The sequence below is a fragment of the Eumetopias jubatus genome, unplaced genomic scaffold, assembly GCF_037043125.1.
Source record: "Eumetopias jubatus isolate StellerSeaLion01/CBP00866 unplaced genomic scaffold, mEumJub1_p1.0 scaffold_5, whole genome shotgun sequence".
NCBI lineage: Eukaryota > Metazoa > Chordata > Mammalia > Carnivora > Otariidae > Eumetopias > Eumetopias jubatus.
The window spans coordinates 32,010,086-32,033,036 of NW_028274811.1; the positions used below are offsets into that span (position 1 = coordinate 32,010,086).

The 22,951-nt window shown below is 38.0% G+C and overlaps 1 protein-coding gene and 1 pseudogene across 2 annotated transcripts in view; one reads left to right on the plus strand and one right to left on the minus strand.

Annotated features, from left to right (window-relative positions):
- CTNNA1 (catenin alpha 1) overlaps positions 1-22,951 on the plus strand; it is a 181,170-nt gene that overhangs the window by 22,675 nt on the left and 135,544 nt on the right. For both annotated transcript variants that reach the window (XM_028103519.2, XM_088023269.1), the window contains 2 exons: positions 8,018-8,124; positions 9,599-9,794. In XM_028103519.2, coding sequence (XP_027959320.1) covers positions 8,020-8,124; positions 9,599-9,794 — 301 coding nt within the window. In that variant the 5' untranslated portion in view covers positions 8,018-8,019. The remainder of the gene's footprint in view (positions 1-8,017; positions 8,125-9,598; positions 9,795-22,951) is intronic.
- LOC114209469 (non-selective voltage-gated ion channel VDAC3-like) lies at positions 2,866-3,922 on the minus strand (annotated as a pseudogene).

The following is a 22,951-nucleotide window of genomic DNA, read 5'->3' on the forward strand; positions in this document are numbered from 1 at the left end:
GGCCTGAGTTGTCGATTCTAAAGCATTAGGAAAAGGGGCTCCTGGGTGGCTCAGTTGGTTAAGCGTCTGACTTTGGATTTTGACTTAGGTCATGATCTTAGGGGTCATGAGATCATGTCCCACATAGGGTTCTGAGCTCAGCCCAGAGTCTGCTTATCCTTCTCCCTGTTTTGCTCTCTCTCTTTCACTCTCTGTGCTCTCTCTCTTTCACTCTCAAATAAATAACATCTTTAAAAAAAATAAAAGTATTAGGAATACATTTGTGCCATTTGGACCTTGATTTGCTGGTTTTCAAAAGTTAAGTCCTCAGACCTAGTCCCTTTCCCTAGGGCTGACTCTCCTTCCCTGGGCTCCTTTTCAAGAAAACTTCTTATTTTAAGAAAAAAATGGAAGAGTTTATTTCTTTGGGAAAGTGAATTGTTACATCATTGTACTTGTTTAATAATTAAAACACACATGTGACCACATGTCTACTTGGAACCAGCTTCACTTATCTCTTGGCACTTTCCTCTACTACCTTTGAAAGGTTTTATGTTTTATTTGTATTGATGCAGTGGCTATGGAATGTTAGGATACAGGAATGCAGGGTCCATGGGGCAAATCGTTCCTTCTGAAATGTCTTAGCTGTGACATTTGATGACATTTGCTTTAGCTGTTGTCAGCCCTTTAGCAGTCTAGAGCACTCCATCTCCTAAGGTTTACTGGGCTGATCAGTTTCGTGGACAAATAACCTTTAAAAATCATAGTGTAGGCCTGACATAATATAAGTATAGAGAGCAAATTTGCCCACTTGCACTGAAGCAAATTTCCTAGAAACTGGCATTTTTTGTTACCAGATTAAGCAAATCCAGATTTCTTTGGGTATCCCAGTGGTTCCAGGATGTTTTGATGCTTAGATAAATCTGTGGAATGTTAGATGATGCCTTCACTAACGTTTTCAAAAATGTCTAAAGGGCCTACCTATTTGTGCCTCAAGAATGCATTTATGGGAGAAGACACAGACATATTTATATTAAAGTTGTTAAGAGTGGGCTAGTTATAGGCATGTGCAGTTCTACCTTGTCCTAGTTGTCATTTTAATGTATAAAATGTAAGTGTTGATGTTGCTTTCTGTGGAGTCTAGAACTGTGCTGTCTGATAAGGTAGTCACTAGTGACTGTTCAACATTAATTAAAATGAAATAAAATTAAATCCATCCCTCAGCCACACTAGCCACATTTCCAGACCTCCTCCTCCCTCTTCTCTCTCCCTCCGCACTGCTCTCCCTCTCCTCTTACTTTTCCTCTTCCCTTCCCTCTCTACTCCTGCTCCCTTCTCCATTCTCCTTCTACCCCTCACTCTCTTTCCATCTCATCTACCTTCAGTTCCCCCTCTTCCTGTGTCTCTTCTTCCTCCTTCCTGCCCCTTTCTTTCTTCTGCCCACTCTCCCGTCCACTTTCCATTCCTCTCTGTATATGAAACATATTTAATGCATTACGTTTTTTTGAACTATATGAGAGTAAGTTGCAGACATGTCCATTACATGCAACAAGGACATAACTACAGTATAACAATGAAAATATGCAAATTTGATACACTATTATCTAATTTAGAACGTACTTAGATTTTATAATTTGTCTCAGTTTTTTTGTTTTGTTTTGTTTTTTCCTTCAAGTACAGTTTCATTCCAGGATTACTGCATTTAGGTGTCATGTCTCTTTAGCCTCCTTTAGTCTGGAAGAATTTCTCAGTCTATGTTTTTCCGACCTTGACATCTTTGAGACTATAACCAATTATTTTGTAGACTATGCCTCACTTTGAGTTTGATGTTTCCTCATGACAAGATTGAGGCTATGTAGTTTTGGTAGGAAATACCAAAGTGTTGTTATGTCCTTCTCCGTGCATCATATCAGGAGGTATATGATGTCAATTTGTCCTATTATAGGGGATGTTGATTTTGATCACTTGGTTAAGGTGGTGTCTACCAGGTTTTTCCACTTTAAAGTTACTATAACCCCTCCCCCCTTGTAATCAGTAAATAATCTGATGGGAATTACCATGAGAGTATGTAAATAATCAGTTTCTTTGTAAACTTTCAACCACTTGGTTTAGCATTCAAGATGTTAATCATCATTCAAGATGATTTCTTGACTGAATCGGTTGTTATTATGATGGTTTCTAAATGGTGATTTATCTAAACCCATTATTCCTCTACATTTATTAGTTTCCTATTGTATGGAAGAACTTCTCCTTTATTCTTATTAGCCTGGGTTCTCATTTTATTGAGTGGATCATAATCTGTTTAATCTTCAGGACAGCCCTCTGAACGTAATGATTGCCTTTTTTTTTTTTAATGTTCCAAATGTGATGGGTTTATTTTATTTTACTCTGATGCAGAACCAAAGATTACACTACAGCACAGAGACCAATATATTAAAAGGTCATGAAAAAGTGGTGTGGGACATGCAGGATGTGATGTACAAACTGGAGGATCGGGTCATTTCCTTTGTAACATGACACTACATTGTTGCTGAGGAACACATTTAAAATAACACTGCAGAATTCAACTGAAATGTGGCACAAACATGACAACTTCCAGGCATGCCTTCAAGTACCTCCCTTAAGATGGACTTGCGATCTCTAGATTTCAGTGTGGGGAGGATTACAATTCTTTGAAAGAATAAAAAGTTCACACTTTTGAAATTTCACGGAATTTTAAGGCCAAGACATAGTGGGTTCTCTTCACCTCCAGGGACAAATCAGATGCTTTACTCAAAACCACATTAAGCTTCTCATGGAACACTACACCAAAACAAATTATGTAATATATGGTGATTAACATAACAATAAAAAATTAAAAAAAAAGAAAGGAAAAAAAAAACCACATTAAGCTTCTAGTTCAAATCCCAACCCAAACTTGTGACCTCCTGCATTGAAGTTCTTTCCATCGATTAAAGCTGATAGGGTCAGTGTTACACCAGGTTAAAGGGTCTGAGTATAACCCAGTCCAATCAGGCTGGCATTATTTACTTTAGCAGATAGAGAAGTTCTACAATCCAGCTTGTATTAAGCAGTGATGCCAAAACGGGTATTGTTCCTGCCAGCCGTCCAAGCAAGGTTTATTGACGTTTCAATCTTCTCGTTAACCTTCTGGTAGATAGACCCTCCAAATTCAGTTCCATCATTCACATGAGTGTGCAGCTGGAAATCTGCAGCCTTATAACCCAGGGTGAAATTATTCTGTGACAGTTTGGATTTGGCTGTGTCAAAACTCATCTGATAGCCAGCAAGGCAACCCTCAAAGGCTAACACAGCCCAGCCATAGATGGTTGGTCCAGAAAAATCTATATCAACATTACTGCCAAGACAAACAATCCCGTTTATAAGAGGCCTTCAGTTTTCCACTCTTCTTTCCTGTGTTCGGTACAAATATGGTATCAAGAGTCGGTTTCAGCCCTTCAGCCAACTTATTCTCCAAAGAGATTTCTTTTTTTTTTTTTTTAAAGATTTTATTTATTTATTTGAGAGAGAGAGAATGAGAGATAGAGAGCACGAGAAGGAAGAGGGTCAGAGGGAGAAGCAGACTTCCTGCTGAGCAGGGAGCCTGATGTGGGACTCGATCCCGGGACTCCAGGATCATGACCTGAGCCGAAGGCAGTCGCTTAACCAACTGAGCCACCCAGGCGCCCCTCTCCAAAGAGATTTCTGTTCTGAGAGTACATTTCTAGGTGAAGGTAAGTCCATAGTTACAGACCTTATATTTGGTGTGTAGGTTGCCTGACGCTTTCCCTGTATCAGTGTAAGCATGACCAGAAGTAGAAAATTCCACTCCACTACAGGACTTGTTTCTCAGATCTATCTTAACCATGCCAAATCCATATCCTTTATTGAAGACATCCTTGGCGGCCTTTCCTAGGTCACAGTAAGTCGTTGTGTTACACATATCTCCAACCAGAGGGCCTGTCTCCGCTCTGCCAGGGCAACACTGAAGGCCTTGATTGTCTTATTTTTTAAATGAGTAAGGAAGTTCAAAGTGGTTAAATGATGACCAACATGCCTTTTGATTGTATTGTCCTCCTTACATAAAGATGTAAAGATTATAAAATGAAGATTCTGCTTTTTTAATTAACAAAAGTAACTTTTTCTAAATGTCAGTGTGATTTTTATATCAAAAAATACAGTTAAGCAAAAAGAATGTTAAAACTACCCATAATCCCCACTTTAGAAATAACACTGTTGTTAATATTTTGGTTTATACATCTAGATATCTTTATTCCTCCCTGCAGTCATACTTTATATTGTTTTGAAATCTCTTTATTGTCTTCAATAGTATATTTTGAACATTTTCTCATAAACTTCTATAACATCCTCCCTATTTTATTAGATGAGACATTTCAGGTATACAAAGAAGCTAAAATGATAAATCTGAGAACACCCATCCACGTGTTCTCTACCTAGATTGAATAGTTATGAATATTTTTTCGTAATTCCTTGATCTGTATATGTATATATTTTCTTTTGCTAAACTTGTTTGAAAGTTGCAGACATCTTTATATTTCACCCCTGAATATTTCAGCATTCATCTCCTAGAAATTGTCATTTTTCTTTTTTTTGTCATTTTTCTGCATAGTCACAATTTCATTATCACACCTGTGAAATTGAGCAGTAATTCCGTAATAACATTTAATATTTAATAAGTATTAAACACCAATTTCTTTACAAATGTCTTAATAACTTATCTGAAACTATTGTCTGAACAGGGTACATGCATTGCATGAGATTTCTTATGTCTCTTAGAGAGTCTTTCAGTCTAGAATAGTCTTCTCACCCTCTTCCCCAGAGTACTGACTTTTCTGAAGAATTGAGGCTGTGTTACCCTGTAAGGTACCCTACATTCTGGTTTTGTTTGTTTTCCCATGGTGTTGCTTATCATGCTGCTAAATCCCCTATAAGCTTGACATTGAGTCTAGGCCAGGTTTTTTTAACCTGCAGTGAATTTGGATTGGAAAAATTTTGTCTTTGTGTTCACTATTAACAGGAATTTAGCATTTCTATCATTAGCGTAGATAACAAACTACAGTTTTCAGTCGAGCCTGTAACTTTGTCACCAGTAGGAATCTCAGTGCTTTTCATATCTGCAATAATTACATTACCTTGAAAAATGTGCATGTTCATTGTTACTTTGAAGTAGTCAGACTTCTTGCTAAGTCTTATGTAATACTAATAAAGAAGCACATATATTACTGTATCATCCATTTATTTGTAAAGTATCTTGATAACTAAATTTCAGTATATGTGTTTCCTTTGTAATCCTTTGGATTGTGTTTTATGCATATGAAAAACATTGAAGGAAGGGTGTTACAGCTGCCCTGTTCAGTACAGAAGCTGACAGGAGGCTCTTGAACAGGTGAAATGTGGCTTCTTTGGCTTTAAGTGTGCCCTGAGTGTAAAGCAAATCCCAGATTTGGACACTTAATACTTATGTAAAATATTTCTAATAATTTAAAAAATGTGTTTATATGCTAAAATTTTTTGGATATATTGTGTGCAGTCATCCATTCTTTCTAATGTTGCTACTAAAAAATTGAAAATTACATAGGTGGCTTATACTGTATTTCCATTGGACAGACGTTGGCATTTAGACTTTACTAGACTGCCAAAAGGATCCATGGCATTGAAAAAGGTTTTGAATCTCTACATAGAGGCTTTAGTAGACTCTAGTTAAACACTTAATTTATTTTTGCTGTTGCTCAGCTACTCATTTTATAGTAACACTGAGGCTTTTGAAAAACTTCTAAAGCTTTTTTTCATCAAGAGTACTTAATAGGTAATACATTTCTTTATATTGGGAGGCATATAATATCAGGTCTGTCATTAATAGTGATGCTAAGTTTAGTTATCTGTTTAAGAAGGTGGCCATTAGATGGCAAATTTGTAAAGGTATGTCTTGGCCTCTGTAATTAGTAAGTAACTTGTCAAGTGATACTTTGGCATCTTAAAGTATCCTGTTCCCCAGTAGCCTGTCACTTAATGGTGTTAACATCCATTGGTAATTTTGTTGCCAGAATCAGTTACTACACCGGGGCTTGCAAAATGGTCATTTTCTAATTCTGTTCTACATTTATGATAAAGAAATTCCCTTTTTCTTTTGAGAATCTCTATGGTCATAGGATATCTTTCTATGTACTTACCTACCTGCGTACCTGTCAATCAGGCAGTTGCAGTCCTCATGCTTTTTGATATTCAATTTGTCATAAATTGGCTGGTGGAGCCTTTGGTTCCTCTGTGTTTTGATAGATTAGTCTTTGTACCCTTCTTTGCATTCTGCAGAATAACATAGCTCAGACCCGAAGAGCCCCCCCCACCCCTTTTTGGGAGGAGTCCTGGTTCCCTTTAATGGGAATTGGTGTTTAACAGAAATAAAGACCTGGGTGGGGCACCTGGGTGGCTCAGTTGGTTAAGCACCTGCCTTTGGCTCAGGTCATGATCCCAGCGTCCTGGGATTGAACCCCGCATTGGGCTCCCTGTTCAGTGGGGAGCCTGCTTCTCCCTCTCCCACTGCTGCTCCCCCTGCTTGTACTCTCTCTCTGTCAAACAAATAAAATCTTAAAAAAAAAAGAGAGATCTGGGCAACGAGAACACTTTTTTTGTTTTTCCTAAATTTTGTAAACATTGTTTCTTAAGAGCAGCACAGTAATGTGTGGTTGGTGATGTGATTTATTTATTCAGGGAACTCTGAAATTTAGGTAGTTTATAATTCTTTTTTTTAGATTTTATTTATCTGACAGAGAGACACAGTGAGAGAGGGAACACAAGCAGGGGGAGTGGGAGAGGGAGAAGCAGGCCTCTCGCGGAGCAGGGAGCCCGATGCGGGGCTCGATCCCAGGACCCTGGGATCGTGACCTGAGCCGAAGGCAGATGCTTAACACTGAGCCACCCAGGCGCCCCGGTAGTTTATAATTTTTAATGATCATATGCAGTGCTGTTGTGAACCTCATTGTATCCAAGGTTTTACATGCACCTTGATTTTTCATTTAGAATAAAATTCTAGAAGTAGAATTTCTGGGTCACAAGAACATATTCTTTTAAGGTTTTAAATATCAAGTTGGTTGTCTAGAAAGTTTAGTGTTTACTTCAGTTATGTACCTCCTGTCTTTTTTTTTTTTTTTTTTAATCTTTCAGGCATTAGTTTTAGAAGCAGACACTAACTGTTGGTGTTTTCATTGAAGTCTTTTCCCCTAGTCTTAAAGCCTCTCTCTAATGGAAGTTTACCTTGATACTGATACATTGATAACTTGACTAAGTACAACTTGAAATTTCTTCTGGCTATGAGTGATAATAGCTGTAGGTGCAGAGGCAGTGGACTTAAGCATTATGTTTTAATAGAGTAAGACAAGATAGTCTCTAAGAAGCAATCAAAAAATGAAGGGATTATGCCTTTTATGTAATACTGTATTATAAATGTTGTGGAGTAAGAAAAATCAGAATCAGGCCTTCATTCACTTTAGCTTTTCATCCTGATTCTAAGTTGGTATGGAAAAAAAAGTAGGAATGGCCTGGTGCCAGAGAAGCCCAAAGGGAAAGGGCCCTATGTGTTTGGGAGTGCCTCTTATAGTACCTCTGCTGTTTATAAGCTCAACATTTCAAAGTGTAAGAGGTCAGAGTTAATCAGGCCCTCTTGTGCAGGCTAGTAGGAATTTTTTTTCCTATCTGGAATTATGCTTTGCTGACATAAAAAGTCTTTTTTTTAAAAAAAAAATTTTATTTATTTATTTGAGAGAGAGAGAATGAGAGAGAGAGAAAGCACATGAGGGGGGGAGGGTCAGAGGGAGAAGCAGACTCCCTGCCGAGCAGGGAGCCCGATACGGGACTCAATCCAGGGACTCCAGGATCATGACCTGAGCCGAAGGCAGTCGCCCAAACCAGCTGAGCCACCCAGGCGCCCTAAAAAGTCTTTTAAAAGTGGGAGATGATTTGTTATATATTTCATGTTAGTGTTTGATGTTTGCCTCACTTTGACCTTTTGTTTCTTTTTCAGAAATGACTTCTGTCCACGCAGGCAACATAAACTTTAAATGGGACCCTAAAAGTCTAGAGATCAGGACTTTGGCAGTTGAAAGACTGTTGGAGCCTCTTGTTACACAGGTAAGAATCTGCAAACAAATACATAGTTGTAATATGGTTACATAGTAGTAGGCCTGGTAAACAAACACAGAGCAAAGCAGATTTAGCTCAAAGCTTTAATTTGAGTAGTTGAGTTTAGGTTAATAGTATTTAGATGATTAGGCACCACTAATTATTTAAATTTTGATGCATGCATTCATTTAACCATATAGGAGCATAGTTACTGCCATTTCCTTGAGTCTTATTGGAAATAATAGGGGATAAGTGGTATGTAATGCAACTTAACAAATATGTGTATTTTGAAGATCATTTCTTCATCACTTTTTTTTGGAAGGTATAGGTTATATTCAAGAAAGATGGGCTGTGAAACCTTGACTCTTGTCTCTTACTGTTCTTAACAGACTTTTCCTTGTCTAGGATCAGTTAACAGGTAATTTGAGGGTGTAGGTTTGGTATGTTTTGTTACAAATATCACAGTGTGATGCCATTTCTAATTGTTAGCAGCGAGTATTACAGATACATATAAACATGTATACATGCATACATATATATTTATATATTTTAATATATATAATGTAGAAGTGTGTGGTAAGACTCATGAATATTTACCTTCTTGAAGCCCATCCAGTTAGTTCTAGGCAGGTCTTTTGTGTGGCAAGCTATGCTAATAACAAATCTATAGTCATCTTCAACCTACAGATCATCTGGTGTTATATATATTAATGATGGTTAACGTTCTGGGACTTAAAGCACCATCATAGTAGGCTACTTTGGGCAGTCCTTCCTTTCTTTGTTAAGGACCTTTACTAATTAATTGCTGAGATTTGTTTGAATAAACTGTGAAACAAAATCAGAAGCAGATTACCTTAAAATACTTTACACAGGTTGAAAACAGTGGAAAATGTGACGTCCATGTAAAGCTAGCAAGTTCATTGTTAACCTCTTTCTGGGGACTTCATGATGACGTGTAGAGATGTCTTAACATGTTTCTATCAGTTTTTAATTTGTAAAATGAAACTAAAACCAAGTTATCATGTTTGAAAAATTAAAATTTTTTTTTAAAGATTTTATTTATTTATTTGACAGAGAGAGACACAGTGAGAGAGGGAACACAAGCTGGGGAAGTGGGAGAGGGAGAAGCAGGCTTCCTGCTGAGCAGGGAGCCCGATGTGGGGCTTGATCCCAGGACCCTGGGATCACGACCCGAGCCAAAGGCAGACAACGACTGAGCCACCCAGGCGCCCCAAAATTAAAATATTTTTTGTCTTGCACATTGAGATAGCAAAATTATTTTGGGACCTAAATTGAGTATTGTTGCTATATATCTTAAATATGGAGAGTGCATGTTACTTGTTAATGCTTAGTGGAATTTATAAATGTGATATTTCATTTTGTTATGAATAATTTACTATTCCAATCTTTAAAGATGTTCGTCTTTCTGTTGTTTTCATTTTAATTGACTGCAGTTTAATTTGTAAAAAAATGAAACTTTTAGGTCACAACTCTGGTAAACACCAATAGTAAGGGGCCCTCAAATAAGAAGAGGGGCCGTTCTAAGAAGGCCCATGTTTTGGCTGCATCTGTTGAACAAGCAACTGAGAATTTTTTGGAGAAGGGAGATAAAATTGCAAAGGAGAGTCAGTTTCTCAAAGAAGAGCTTGTGGCTGCTGTAGAGGATGTTCGAAAACAAGGTAGGTCACTATTGCTTTTTATATAAAGAGAGGCGGGCTTGTCTAGAAAATTGATCCTTGAAGGTGACTTGTGGCCACTACTCTCATTCTTAAGCTTGCCAGTTGCTCAGTAACTTAAAATATTCATTTACGGGAGATGGATTAAGTTGTACTGGCTTCACTTTTAATCAGGAGAGACACTAACAAAGAAACATTGTGTTTGGAGAATCTGAATCCGCTTCTTTGGGCATCCTAAAATGAGTCTTAGAAATGTTCCAGCAACAGTTTAATAGGACATAAATGGGGCAGAAGTTTACCTTTCATCCTCTATAATACCTCTTTTTAGTTCATGCTGTAGATACAGGGGTGATAAAATGGAAAAATGTCCAGCCATTCTGAAAATACCCTAGAAGTTGCCTCATTCGGTTAGGCTGGTATGTTAAATTAGCCATGCATACTTGAAGTGGTTTGAGTATGAAATAAAAACAAATCTGGGCTTAAAGGAATCCTGTTTTGGGGGAAACTCAGAATTAATAAAAAGTGGAATTGTAACCCACAGCCTGGCAGTAGTGCCTATTAGAAAAACTCGTTATTATGAAGCTGCAAGTATGATAAGAAGACTTTACATGTGAAACATTAAATTCTTGAAACTTGTAGTTTTGTGTTAAACTTCTTGTTCAGCAGGAGGACTTAAAGACAGGTTTTTGTGAAGCTGTTGGATATCAACTAAGGTGAACTGAGCTCCTACTCTGTACAGTTGCTTTATTGACCTTTGGGTGAACTTCACTGAATCTCTGATGGCTGACAGTAGTGTGCATAGTCCATTGGAGTCTTAATGTCATATTCATCCTGTGACAGTACCCAAAAAAGGGGCAGTGCCTTAAATGGGCATGCTATCTCCAATTGTTCTGAATGTGTGAACTAAGAACTTTGAATGTTAAATATTTTTCTTAATTTTCAAGCTGAAGATAAATGTTTCTAATACTGTAAATGATGACATTTAAATTCATTATTACTAACTGTAATATGGGTGGATATATTAGTTATCTAGGGCTGTCATAACATAAATTACTATAAACTTAGTGGCTTAGAGCAACAGAAATTTACTCTCTCACAGTTCTGGAGGCCAGATAATCTGAAATCAAGGTGTCAGCAGGATTGATTCTTTCTTGGGGGCTCAAGAATCTGTTGCATGTTCTCTCCTAGCTTCTTGTGTTTGCCAGCAATCCTTGGCTTGTAGACTTGTCACTGCATTCAGTCTCTTCCTTATTGTTTTGTCACATGGCATTCTCCCTATATGTCTCTTTGTACAAAGTTTCCTCTTAAAAGGATATCAAGCTTTGAATTAGGGTCTTCCCTAAATCCAGTATGACCTCATCTTTACTTGATTATGTCTGCAAAGACCCTGTTTGCAAATAAGGCCACATTCATAGGTTCTGGGTGGGTATGAGTTTTGGGGGACATTATTCATCCCAGTAGAGTGGGCTTTGAATGAATTTATTTTAAAGCAGTTAAATTGTCTAGTTCAGGACAATTTTTGAGTTTCTTGTTAAGGAAATCATAATGGCTCTTATTTCATTGTCCTTTGAGAAAGTTTGCTCCCAGGCCTTTTTGCCTGAAAATAGTAGCACCTGATGAATTTCAGCAAATGATTCCTTGAGTCTAGAAACTAAGACATTTATTTTGAAAAGTTACAGGTAACTTTTAATTTCACTCTATATATGTTCCTTGTTTAAGAAGTTTCTCTGATGCAAATTTGTAGCAATTATGGCATTGCACCTCTTTCCCCCCAAGAGCCCCCACAGTTTTGAATGCATATCTAAATTTGTTTTCTTGTTTTTATTTATATCTGAGGAAATCTTTTATGTGGCTCTGAATCATAAGTACTTGTCTGTCCTAGGCCAACTTTGCAATTATTTATGATCATGATCTATTCACCATAATTTGCCTTCTCTCCTTGCAAAATAAGAAAAAGCTAAAACAAAAATATAACTGCCTCCCATCATCATTACTGCATCAGATACGAAAAGCTGAAGTGCCTTGCTTTTCTCTGTTGGCTTACTTTTTTTTTTTTTTTTTTGAGAATCTTAACAAGTGATGATGAAACCTCTCTCCTCTCATAAATAGAACAAAGTACATATTATGAAAATGGTTAAGTGCGTATTCTTTAATCAACCAAGCCTTGTTGGTTATGTGTTGAAGCTGTTTACTCATCATTTGAAACCCTGTAGTGGCATTAATATGTTTGTAGATTCTTTGACACCCCTCCCTTAAAAAAGTGGAGCCTGACTTTGACTCTATAAAGAATAGAGTGTGGTAGAAGTGATATTATCTACTTTCAAAGCAAAGTCATAAAGAGAGTATAGTATCTGCCTGGCTCTTTCTCATGGATTATTAACTTTGGGGGAGGCTGTCAGTACCAGTTTGCCAAGCTGCTGCTGCTTCTTTTTTTTTTTTTTTTTTTTTAAAGATTTTATTTATTTATTCATGAGAGACAGAGAGAGAGAGAGAGAGAGAGGCAGAGGGAGAAGCAGGCTCCCAAGGAGCAGGGAGCCCGATGCGGGACCCGATCCCAGGACTCTGGGATCATGACCTGAGCTGAAGGCAGATGCTTAACCATCTGAGCCACCCAGGTGCCCGTACCAGTTTGCCAAGCTTCTGAGTAAGCCACCTTAGAAGCAGATCCTCCAGCTCCAGTCAGGTTTTAAAAGATGCCAGCCCTAACCAACTCCAAATTCCTGACCCACAGAAGACTCAGGAGATAATAAATGTTTATTTTAAGCTACCAGGTTTGGGGAGAATTTGTTAGGCAGCAAAAGGTAATACACCTTTCCCGGCCCTGGCTTCAGTGGTTCTGAGCACTTAAACGAAACTCTGACCTAAGTGCTCTGAATTTCTACTGGTATAAAACACAGACTATGATTTTTTTTTAATTTTATTTTATTATGTTATGTTAGTCACCATACAATACATTATTAGTTTTTGATGTAGTGTTCCACGATCCATTGTTTGCGTATAACACCCAGTGCTCCATGTAATACATGCCCTCCTTAATACCCATCACTGGGCTAACCCATCCCCCCACACCCTCCCCTCTGAAACCCTCAGTTTGTTTCTCAGAGTCCATCGTCTCTCATGGTTCATCTCTCCCTCCTATTTCCCCTCCTTCCTTTCTCCCTTCCTTCTCCTAATGTCCTCCCTGCTATTCCTTATGTTCCACAAATAAGTGAAACCATATGATAATTGACTTTCTCTGCTTGACTTATTTCACTTAGCATAATCTCCTCCAGTCCCATCCATGTTGATGTAAAAGTTGGGTATTCATCCTTTCTGATGGCTGAGTAATATTCCATTGTATATATGGACCACATCTTCTTCATCCATTCATCTGTTGGAGGACATCTCGGCTCCTTCCACAGTTTGTATTGCAGACATTGCCGCTATGAACATTGGAGTGCATATGGCCCTTTTTTTCACTACATCTGTGTCTTTGGGGTAAATACCCAGTAATGCAATTGCTGGGTCATAGGGTAGCTCTGTTTTTAATTTTTTGAGGCACCCCCACACTGTTTTCCAAAGTGGCTGTACCAACTTGCATTCCCACCAACAGTGTAAGAGGGTTCCCCTTTCTCCACAACCTCTCCAACATTTGTTGTTTCTTGCTTTGTCAATTTTTGCCATTCTAAATGGTGTAAGGTGGTACCTCAATGTGGTTTTGATTTGAATTTCCCTGATGGCTAATGATGATGAACATTTTTTCACATGTCTGTTAGCCATTTGTATGTTGTCTTTGGAGAAGTGTCTGTTCATGTCTTCTGCCAATTTTTGGACTTGATTATTTGTTTTTTTGGGTGTTGAGTTTGAGAAGTTCTTTACAGATCTTGAATACCAGCCCTTTATCTGTAGTGTCATTTGCAAATATCTTCTCCCATTCTGTGGGTTGCTTCTTTGTTTTTTTGACTGTTTCCTTTGCTGTGAAGAAGATTATTATCTTGATGAAGTCCCAAAAGTTCATTTTTGCTTTTGTTTCACTAGCCTTTGGAGATGTGTCTTGAAAGAAGTTGCTGTGGCCGATGTCAAAGAGGTCACTGCCTATGTTCTCCTCTAGGATTTTGATGGCTAAAACAGACTGTGATTTACCTAAAGCTTCACAGAGGACTGTAATAAAGTAGAATTAGATTTCTTTGCATTTGAGGGCCCCTGGGTGGCTCAGTTGGTTAAGCGACTGCCTTTGGCTCAGGTCATGATCCTGGAGTCCCGGGATCGAGTCCCGCATCGGGCTCCCTGCTCAGCGGGGAGTCTGCTTCTCCCTCTGACCCTCCCCTCTCTCATGTGCTCTCTCTCTCATTCTCTCTCCCAAATAAATAAATAAAATCTTAAAAAAAAAAAAGAGGATAATTGACTATGTTCTCCAAGAAGTGTGGGAGAAAAGGCTCTTGTCTCAAAAATTACAATGAATTTTCCTTCCCAGTGCCAAATGTAAATACAGGGATAGGGTTGGAAAATCTTACCTTTAAAACAAATTGAGATGTGATTCATATAACATAAAATTCACCCCTTTAAAACATATACATCGGTGATTTTAGTATATTCGCGAAGTGGTGCAGCTGTCGCCATTATCTCATTCCAGAATGTTTTCATCTCCCCAAAAGGAAATCTTGTATTAGCAGTCACTCCTCATATATATATGTGTATATACACACACACACACACACACACACACACACACACACACACTATATATATATATATATATTTTAACAATATCTGAAAAAGAGTATCAGTGTATTTTATGAATCCTTGAATAGTGCTCTGATGAGAAAAAGAGGGCTCTTAGCTGGGAAGGAGACATCCAAGGGACAGAGATGGAAAGGTGTAAATGAAACTTGTTTGAAGAAGAGCAGACATTAAAAAAAGAGGACCAGTGATGTTAGGTTGGAAGTAGAGTGATGAGAATTTCACAGTTGGATCTCAAAGACCAAGATCAGAGACTTGCTGTTGTATCACGGACATTTCTGGGTGGTTGAAGGAGAGGGCCCAAAGAAGCTGAGGTACACCTTGGTGTAGTCCTGCACTGCTTCTAATGATAATGTGTTCAGCAAAAGGGCCAAATAGATGATGATTGGTGCACTGGACGTTAGTGTATTTCCTGGGAAAAATCTTGTGTCAGAGAAACCACAGCGGGGAAAGGGCGGGGTGACCGTGTGGTCTCTTTGAAGTGAGGCCATCTGCCAGCAGAGACGAGACTTTTATTCCTGTTTGTCCCAGAGCCTATAATCCGGACGCTCGGACATGAAAAGTAAATTAATAGCACGAATGGGAGAGTAAGCATGGGATCGGAAAAGCTTCCTGAAGGTGCACTGGATCATGAAAGCTGAAAGGAGGGAGGGGAAAAAGTCAGTCATCCAGTTAGAAAAACAGACTGCATGATGTGCATGGGGGAATAGTTAGGGCCCAGCTTGGAGAGGGCTGCTGGGAGGAAAGGTCAGAAGGAAAGAGGCTGGAGCTAGATTTTAGAGGATAGTTTGGAATGTCAGGTGAAGGAGGGAGAATTCTCAGGGAAATGATAGGGGTTGGAATAGATCTCGAGGTTCAGTTTCCCCTATGCTTGAATATATCTAATTGATACAGGCTCTGCTAACCTCTGGAAACAGATTTTCCCAGCACTGCTTTATGTTTATTTTTAAAGCTCTTTTTCTTCTTAAATTAAACTGAAATATGTCTCGTTAACTTTCTTCCTGTTTTAAGAAGTTCTGCCATCTGGGTGACACGAAATAAGGAGCGGTGTTTTGGGGAGATGAGTCTCTCAGCTGTGTGCAGGAAGAGTTAAATGGGTTGGGAGAGAGCCTGGAGCACGACCAATAGTCAGGAAGCCTTCATAGTGGTGAGGCGGAAGATGGAGCTGTTGAGGAAGGGACTGCTGTAATAGTGGGAGAGGGAGAATGGGCCAGTTAATGCAGGTCAACTTCCAGCTTGGCCTGAGCAGATGCTGATCTTATTTAGGGATAAAAGTGAGGGGCCTAGTGTGTGAAAAATTGCAATAATTTATTTTCCTGTAAGTCGAATCATTTAGGGTATGTGTTAAAGCAGTGTGTGCTCCTAAAAACTCCAGGGGGAATTACCTAGTATCAGTGTATTCTCCTCAGCTTAAAGCCATTAAGATTCTGCTGTACCAGTTTTCATCAAGTCAGAAAAATTCTATTACACTGTTTGCTTTAGTGTTTGTTTACACTAATAAAAAGTCACTTAACAGGTGAATTTTATTTTTCTTAACTTTTAATTTTGAATCATAGGGATTTTCAAAGATAGCACAGAGTGGTTCAGTATATCTCTTACTGAGTTTCCCAGTGGTTATATCTTTTTTTTTTTTTTTAAAGATTATTTATTTATTTGACAGAAAGAGAGAGCCAAAGAGGGAGGGGAATGGCAGAGGGAGAGGGAGAAGCAAGCTCCCTGCCCAACAGTGAGCCCGATGCAGGGAGCCCAGTGCGATGCAGGGAGCTCAATGCGGGGCTTGATCCCAGGCCCCTGGGATCATGACCTGAGCCGAAGGCAGGCTTAACCGACTGAGCCACCCAGGTACCACCTAGTGATTTTATCTTATGGAACTATGGTACAGTATCAACACCAGGAAATTGACATTGGCACAATATCTGTGTGTAACTCTCTGGTTTTATCACTTGTGTACATTTGTTTAGCCCCAACACCCTTTGCAGTTCCTCTGTCTCCATGTCTAATTCTATCATTTCAAGAAAATTGTATAAATGGAATCAGTGTATGACCTTTTGAGATTGGCTTTTTTTTAGTCAGCATGATGCTCTTGAGAGCTGTTGAAGTTGGTATATCAATAGTTTCTAACTTTTTGTTGTTCGGTAGTGTTCTGTGATACTCCATGGTGTGAATCTAGCTTGTCTTTTCATCCTGTTAACAGGTGTTTTGCATAGTAAAAGTCTTTAATTTGAATAAGTCCTGTTTATTGACCCCCTTCATGAATTGGGCTTTTGGTATCTAAGAATTCTTCACCAGGGTTTAGCTCATGAGGGTTTTCTCAAAAAAGTTTTTTAGTTTTATGTTTTACATTTAAATCTATGACTCATTTTGGGTTAATTTTTGTATAACATGTAAAGTTTAGGAAGAATTCATTCTCCCCCACCCCCCTACCCCAGGGACACGTAGTTGCCCCAGTACCATTTGTTGGAAAGACTTTTTTTCCTCCATTGAATTGCTTTTGCACCCTTACTAAAAATTGGTCAGCTGTGCTTGTGTGGGATTATTTCTGGGTTCTTTATTTTGTTCCATTGATCACTGTGTCTTTCCTTTGCCAGTACCCACATGGTCTTTATTGCTATTGCTGTAGGAGTCTCAGAATTGGATAGAATGATTGCTCCCACTTAATATTTTTCTGAATTGTTATGCTATCTCTTTTGTTTTTCATACAAATTTTAGATAAGCTTATCTGTATCTACAAAAAATCTGCAATTTTGATAGAATTATATTAAACTTGATTAGTAATTTGGGGAGAATTTATATTTTTAATATATTGAATCATCTAATCCATTACAAAAATATTTCCTTCTATTTATTTGAGGAGAATTTATATTTTTAATATATTGAATCATCTAATCCATTACAAAAATGTTTCCTTCTATTTATATCTTTTTTTGATTTCTTTCATCAGTGTTTACATATAAGTCCTCTACTTGTTATTTTAGATTTACACTATTTCATTTTTTGAATAATGATAAATAGTATTTTATATTTATATAGCTTTGTGTTTCCTTTCAAGTACTTGGCTAAATGCATATGCATTTTACCATAGTTTTAATTCTAGCTTTGATAGCATTTTATTGTCTTGTAAAAAATTTTACACTAATTATAGGCATTTTTAAATTTAGTGTAACTTTGGAATTTATAATATTTAAAACTACTTTTATTGCATAATTTTCCTCTTGGGCTTAAAAGTTGTTTTTATGTTTTTGATATAAATAATGCTCAAGAGTGTGAACATGTACAGTGTCACCCTCCCTGCCCCCTTTTAAAAATTGTATCATTAAGATACATCTCCAGGAGTAGAAATACAGGGGCACAGATTTTTTTTTTTTTTTTTTTTTACAAATTAAAGTATAATTATATACAACAAAGTACACAAATCAGTATACAGTTTGATGAAGTTTTACATATGTGTATACCCATGTAACTGCCATTTCCTTTGGGACATATACAGGTTGTAGGACTTTTAAAATGTGTTCCTAAATTGTTCTCCAGAAGGGTTATATCTTAGTTTGCTTATGTTCTATAACCTCACTAATTACAAGTGACAGAAATGCATCTAGTTCAGAGTTGTTAAAGCAAAAAGGGAGTTTATGGGCCTTCGTAATTGGGAATTCCAGGAGTAGATTTTGAGTTCAGGGATAGTTAGCTTTGAGTGACTCAAAGGATGTAAGGCTTTCTTCATCACTTGACTCCATTTATTTCATTTTACCTCCCCTCCCCTCCTTCCCCCTACCTGCTGGCCTCCCTCCCTCCCTTCCTTCCTTCCCTCCTTATTTGAATGTAGTTGACAGACAATGTTATATTAGTTTCAGATATACAACATAGTGATAGGACACGTTTATATATTATGCTGTGTTCATCACAGGTATAGCTGCCATCTGTCACCATGCATTGCTGTTAAAAAATTATTGACTGTATTCCTTATGCTATGCCTTTTATTCCTGTGACTTTCAATTTCACAACTGGTAACCTTTATTTCCCACTCCTCTTCACTTACTTTCCCTGTCCACCCCCCTCCCCGCCCTTCCCTGGCATCCATCAGTTTGTTCTCTATAGGTCTGATTCTGTTTTTTTTTTTTTTTTAAGATTCCACGTATGAGTGAAATCATAAGATATTTGTCTTTTTTTTTTTAAGATTTATTCATTTGAGAGAGCGAGAATGAGAGAGCACATGAGAAGGGGGAGGGTCAGAGGGAGAAGCAGACTCCCCACTGAGCAGGGAGCCCGATGCGGAACTCGATCCCGGGACCCCAGGATCATGACCTGAGCCAAAGGCAGTCGTTTAACCAACTGAGCCACCCAGGCACCCAGATATTTGTCTTTCTCAGTCTGACTTATTTCACTTAGCTTATACCCTCTAGGTCCATCCATGTTGTTGCAGATGGCACAATCTCATCCCTTTTTAATGGCTACATAATATTCCATTGAGCTTACCTCTGTTTTCATATGTACATATTGGACAAGATGTAGTTTGAGGTGGTCATCCTAGTTTTGTTACCCTAGCAGAAAGAGAACTTTTCTTCCTCTGCCTCTATATTTTAGTCATAGAGGGGACTGGTTAGCTTTGCTTGGGTCATCCTCAGCACTGAATCAGTTTCTAGCTAGCCTGGATCCCTTGTTCACCCTAGGACATGAGGAATGGGGGAGAGTTCTCCAAAGGAATAAGGGTATAATAAAGTGGTATTGAGTAGAAGCAAATTTTTTTGACAAGTAATGGGATAGTCTGGATATTGTCTGCTATCTTTATAGATGTAAAATGCTACTTCCTTTAAAAAAACGAGCTCTATTTGGTGGGAACTGATGTTGACCATTCTTCATGGTGCTTGTGAGAGACCCTAGGGCAGTGGTAGGTATCTGTAAACCTTCATCCTCCTTTGTTGATTGGTTGAATCCCTGTTATTTTTCTTGTCGATTGGAATTTTACCACATTCTCAACGATTGAGTTATGTCTTACTAGGCTTGGAGGTGCCCAGGGGGAAGGGCAGGGGAAAAGGGAGAGAGAGTCCTCGAGCTGACCATGGACCCTTTGACAACCTTGAGATCCTGAGATCACGACCTGAGCAGAAACCGAGTCAGGTACTTAACCGACTACGCCACCTAGACCGCCCTTGAGAAAACATTTAATAGTGGAACCAGATAGCCCTTCTTCTCAAATGGCTGGAAGTTCGTGAAAATAGGGTAAATTCTTTTACTGAATATTCTTGTCCAGTAAATAGAAAGCAAATACTTTGGGGCACCTGGGTGGCTCAATCGTTAAGCGTCTGCCTTTGGCTCAGGTCATGATCCCAGGGTCCTGGGATCGAGGCCTGCATCTGGCTCCCTGCTCAGCGGGAAGCCTGCTTATCGCTCTCCTACTCCCCCTCCTTTGTGTTCCCTCTCTCCTGTTTCTCTCTCTGTCAAATAAGTAAAATCTTAAAAAAAAACAAAAAAATATTTTAATGTTTGGCTTGTAGTTTCCCCTTTTTCATGTTCATTTATGTTTAGGTAGTATTTGTCATAAGATTTCTTTGCAGGCTTTTCTTTTCAAGTTCTGGCTTTTGGATTGGTATTCTATTTTAGGTAAGCTTTGATTATAGTGCAAGTGCATTGTCTTTGAGTGGAAGTAGGACTTTAATTGAGAGTACTCAATGTTGTTCAATACTAAGTCTGAATTGTTACAAGAACCACCTTTTCTATAGAAAATATTTTGTCACTTTTAGAGCAAAAAAGCAGTATTTATTGGTCTGCTAAAACAAGAGTTAAAACTATTGAGTTTGTTAGCACCTGAATGATCTTAGTAGCTATAGTTTATTTGTGAGTATACTCTTTAATGGTCTTGTTACACAGATATCTTCTCAGCTTTTTTAAATGTTGAAAGCACAGAATTACTCAGATAAAACTGATGGTCTCTTAGGACATTATCATAAAGAAGGGATAGGCAATGAGGGTTTTTAATTGATAATTAAGAGACATTCTCTTACTTTATATTTACTTTAATTTTTAAAGAGACATTCTTTTGTTTATCTCGGTAATTGTGTAGTAAAATTGAGTACATAGGTGCCATTTTCCTTGGTACAGCTTGAATCACTTGTATATAGGGAGAAAAATAAATACATATATGGAGAGGTATTTGTGCACCTGTATATGTAAGTGTATGTGTATATATGTCTGTGTATATGTATTTTATATATATATGTATATATACATACATATACATATGTGGCAAGGCAATTTTAAGGAAAATAATGATGTATTTTATCCTTGACAAAAGGATATTGAGCACAAGCTGTCAGGTTCTCGAGGCATAATTTTCTCCCTGGCAACTGCCTAGAGTCAGATTGAAGGAGGTGAAAATTGGTCTCCTGTCCAGTGCAGATGTTGACAGCCTCAGACTGATGTATCCACATCTAATACAGGCAGCCTGGAAGATAGATGTTAAAAGGCAGATGTGATCAGGACAAAGCAACTGTCAAGAGACTTCCTTTGAGTAGGGTTTGAGAGGTAGACAGGAGACAGTGGAATCTGGTTTAGGTAGTTCATGATGTGAAGACTTGAAAGATAGCTTTGTGTGGGTATGTGAAAGATTGCATTTTAATTTGGTCTTGTTAGTGTGATTTTTAATCAGGTTGGAATCAGGTGCTTGATCTTCTATATGGGCTCTTTGATTTTTTCTCAGGAGAAAATTGACAAACAAGTATTCCTACCCTGGAATGTTGATTATGGGCTTCAAAAAGTGTTAATAATGATGCTCTGGAAGAGCAATAGCAGAGAAATATTTAACATTTTGACAAAGGTTAAAGTTAAGTTAATTGGATTTTCAGATTACTGTGATCATTTTCTTCATTAAAGTTACCAAGAAATCAGCTGATTTTTCTCATATTCTTGTTTTGAGTTCTGGCTTCTTACTGTTATCCTGACTTTCCCCTTGCCATCTTGGTATATTTTGCATCCTGTGTTCTCCTCTTATTGTTGTGGATGTCTCTTTTCATGTGATCCCCTGATGGCTGGGACTGGTTTTGGAAGTGCTCCCATTCCAGGTCTTTCCCTTCCCATGTTCCTGAGGTCTGTGATTAATTTAAAACTCATTCATTATTGACCCCCATTCCTCCACTCCCACCATTTAATTCATTTTCTCTTGCTCTTCATTTAACTTAAGCAGGAAAAGTGAAATATAAATTCCAAAAAAATCATTAACTGGTTGTCTATCTGGGTGTTTTATGTCTTAAAGTTGTCTTTCTGACTTAAACTGTAAGTCTCTAGGGTGGAGGCTATATTTTCTTTGACTTGGGATGTGTCAAGCATGCTGTCTGCTTCTGGATCACTACCCTTATGTGAGCATATGCTGCTTTTGCAGAGACTTGGTTTCTGGTATAGCCAGCTTGAAAGTGAGGAAAGGAGAAAGAAGTTATTAAATCCTAATGTTTCCTTTCATTTTGAAATTGTTCCTACTTTTTTTAAAATTCTGTCTTGTTAAATGTTTAATGGATAACACTAACCAACACAATAATACTTTTAAGTTACACTGGGTAATGGTATTGCCTTAATATATTTGTACAGGGTAGCTGAGGAAGTTATCTTAGGTATTAAAATTTTGACTTTGGCATGACTTCAACCATGATGTTGCAGTAACATGGTTTCTACTAGTTAATTTCTTAAGAAAGTGATTCCAAGTTGAAATGCATGTTATGCATTTATTTGAATGTGTAATCAGGAAGTAAGTGCCTCTCTTTGAAGTGTTTCTGAATAGCAGCAGGGCACACTTGAATTAGTAAGGAAAATGAGAACATGAATATGTGTGGTACTCTATTTTAACTTTTTTTAAAAATCCATTTTGTCGCCTGGAAAAAGTAGAAATTTCAGAGCTCCTTTTTGTTATCCCCAGGGGATGAGAAAGGGTGAGTAGGTTGAGAGTTTTTCTAGGCACTCTCTGAGCTGATTCCGGGGGGCTTATAGTAGTTACATAACATGATATGAAATGTTTATTTCCTGGGTTGATCTTCAAAAGATGAACCGTTTTGTGTATTAAAAATGGCCCCCCAGGAAAGTTCTATTAAAGCATCTGTTAGGAATTCTTTGAATCATTGTCAGTTTTTCTCTAATTGTGGAAGCATTATCTAGAGGTCTCTGATTTTTGCCAAATATCCCCCCAGTGATGAATGGAAAGGTGAAAGAGGATTAAGTGTTCATCCCCATGTCACAGGGTATGGTGATACCTACAGGTGATACATACATACAGGTTATGTCTGATACATACTACCATTTGGTTCGTTCCCATAAGGACTATGTAATGAAATCTGTCGTTCTTTGCAATGGTATTGCCAGTTCATCTTCATTCACAAATAAGGAAAATATTTTATTACTGGGTCATGGAAAATGAATTAAAAAATTTGGGGGCTGGGGGGAGTGGGGCAGGTTGAGAAATGGGT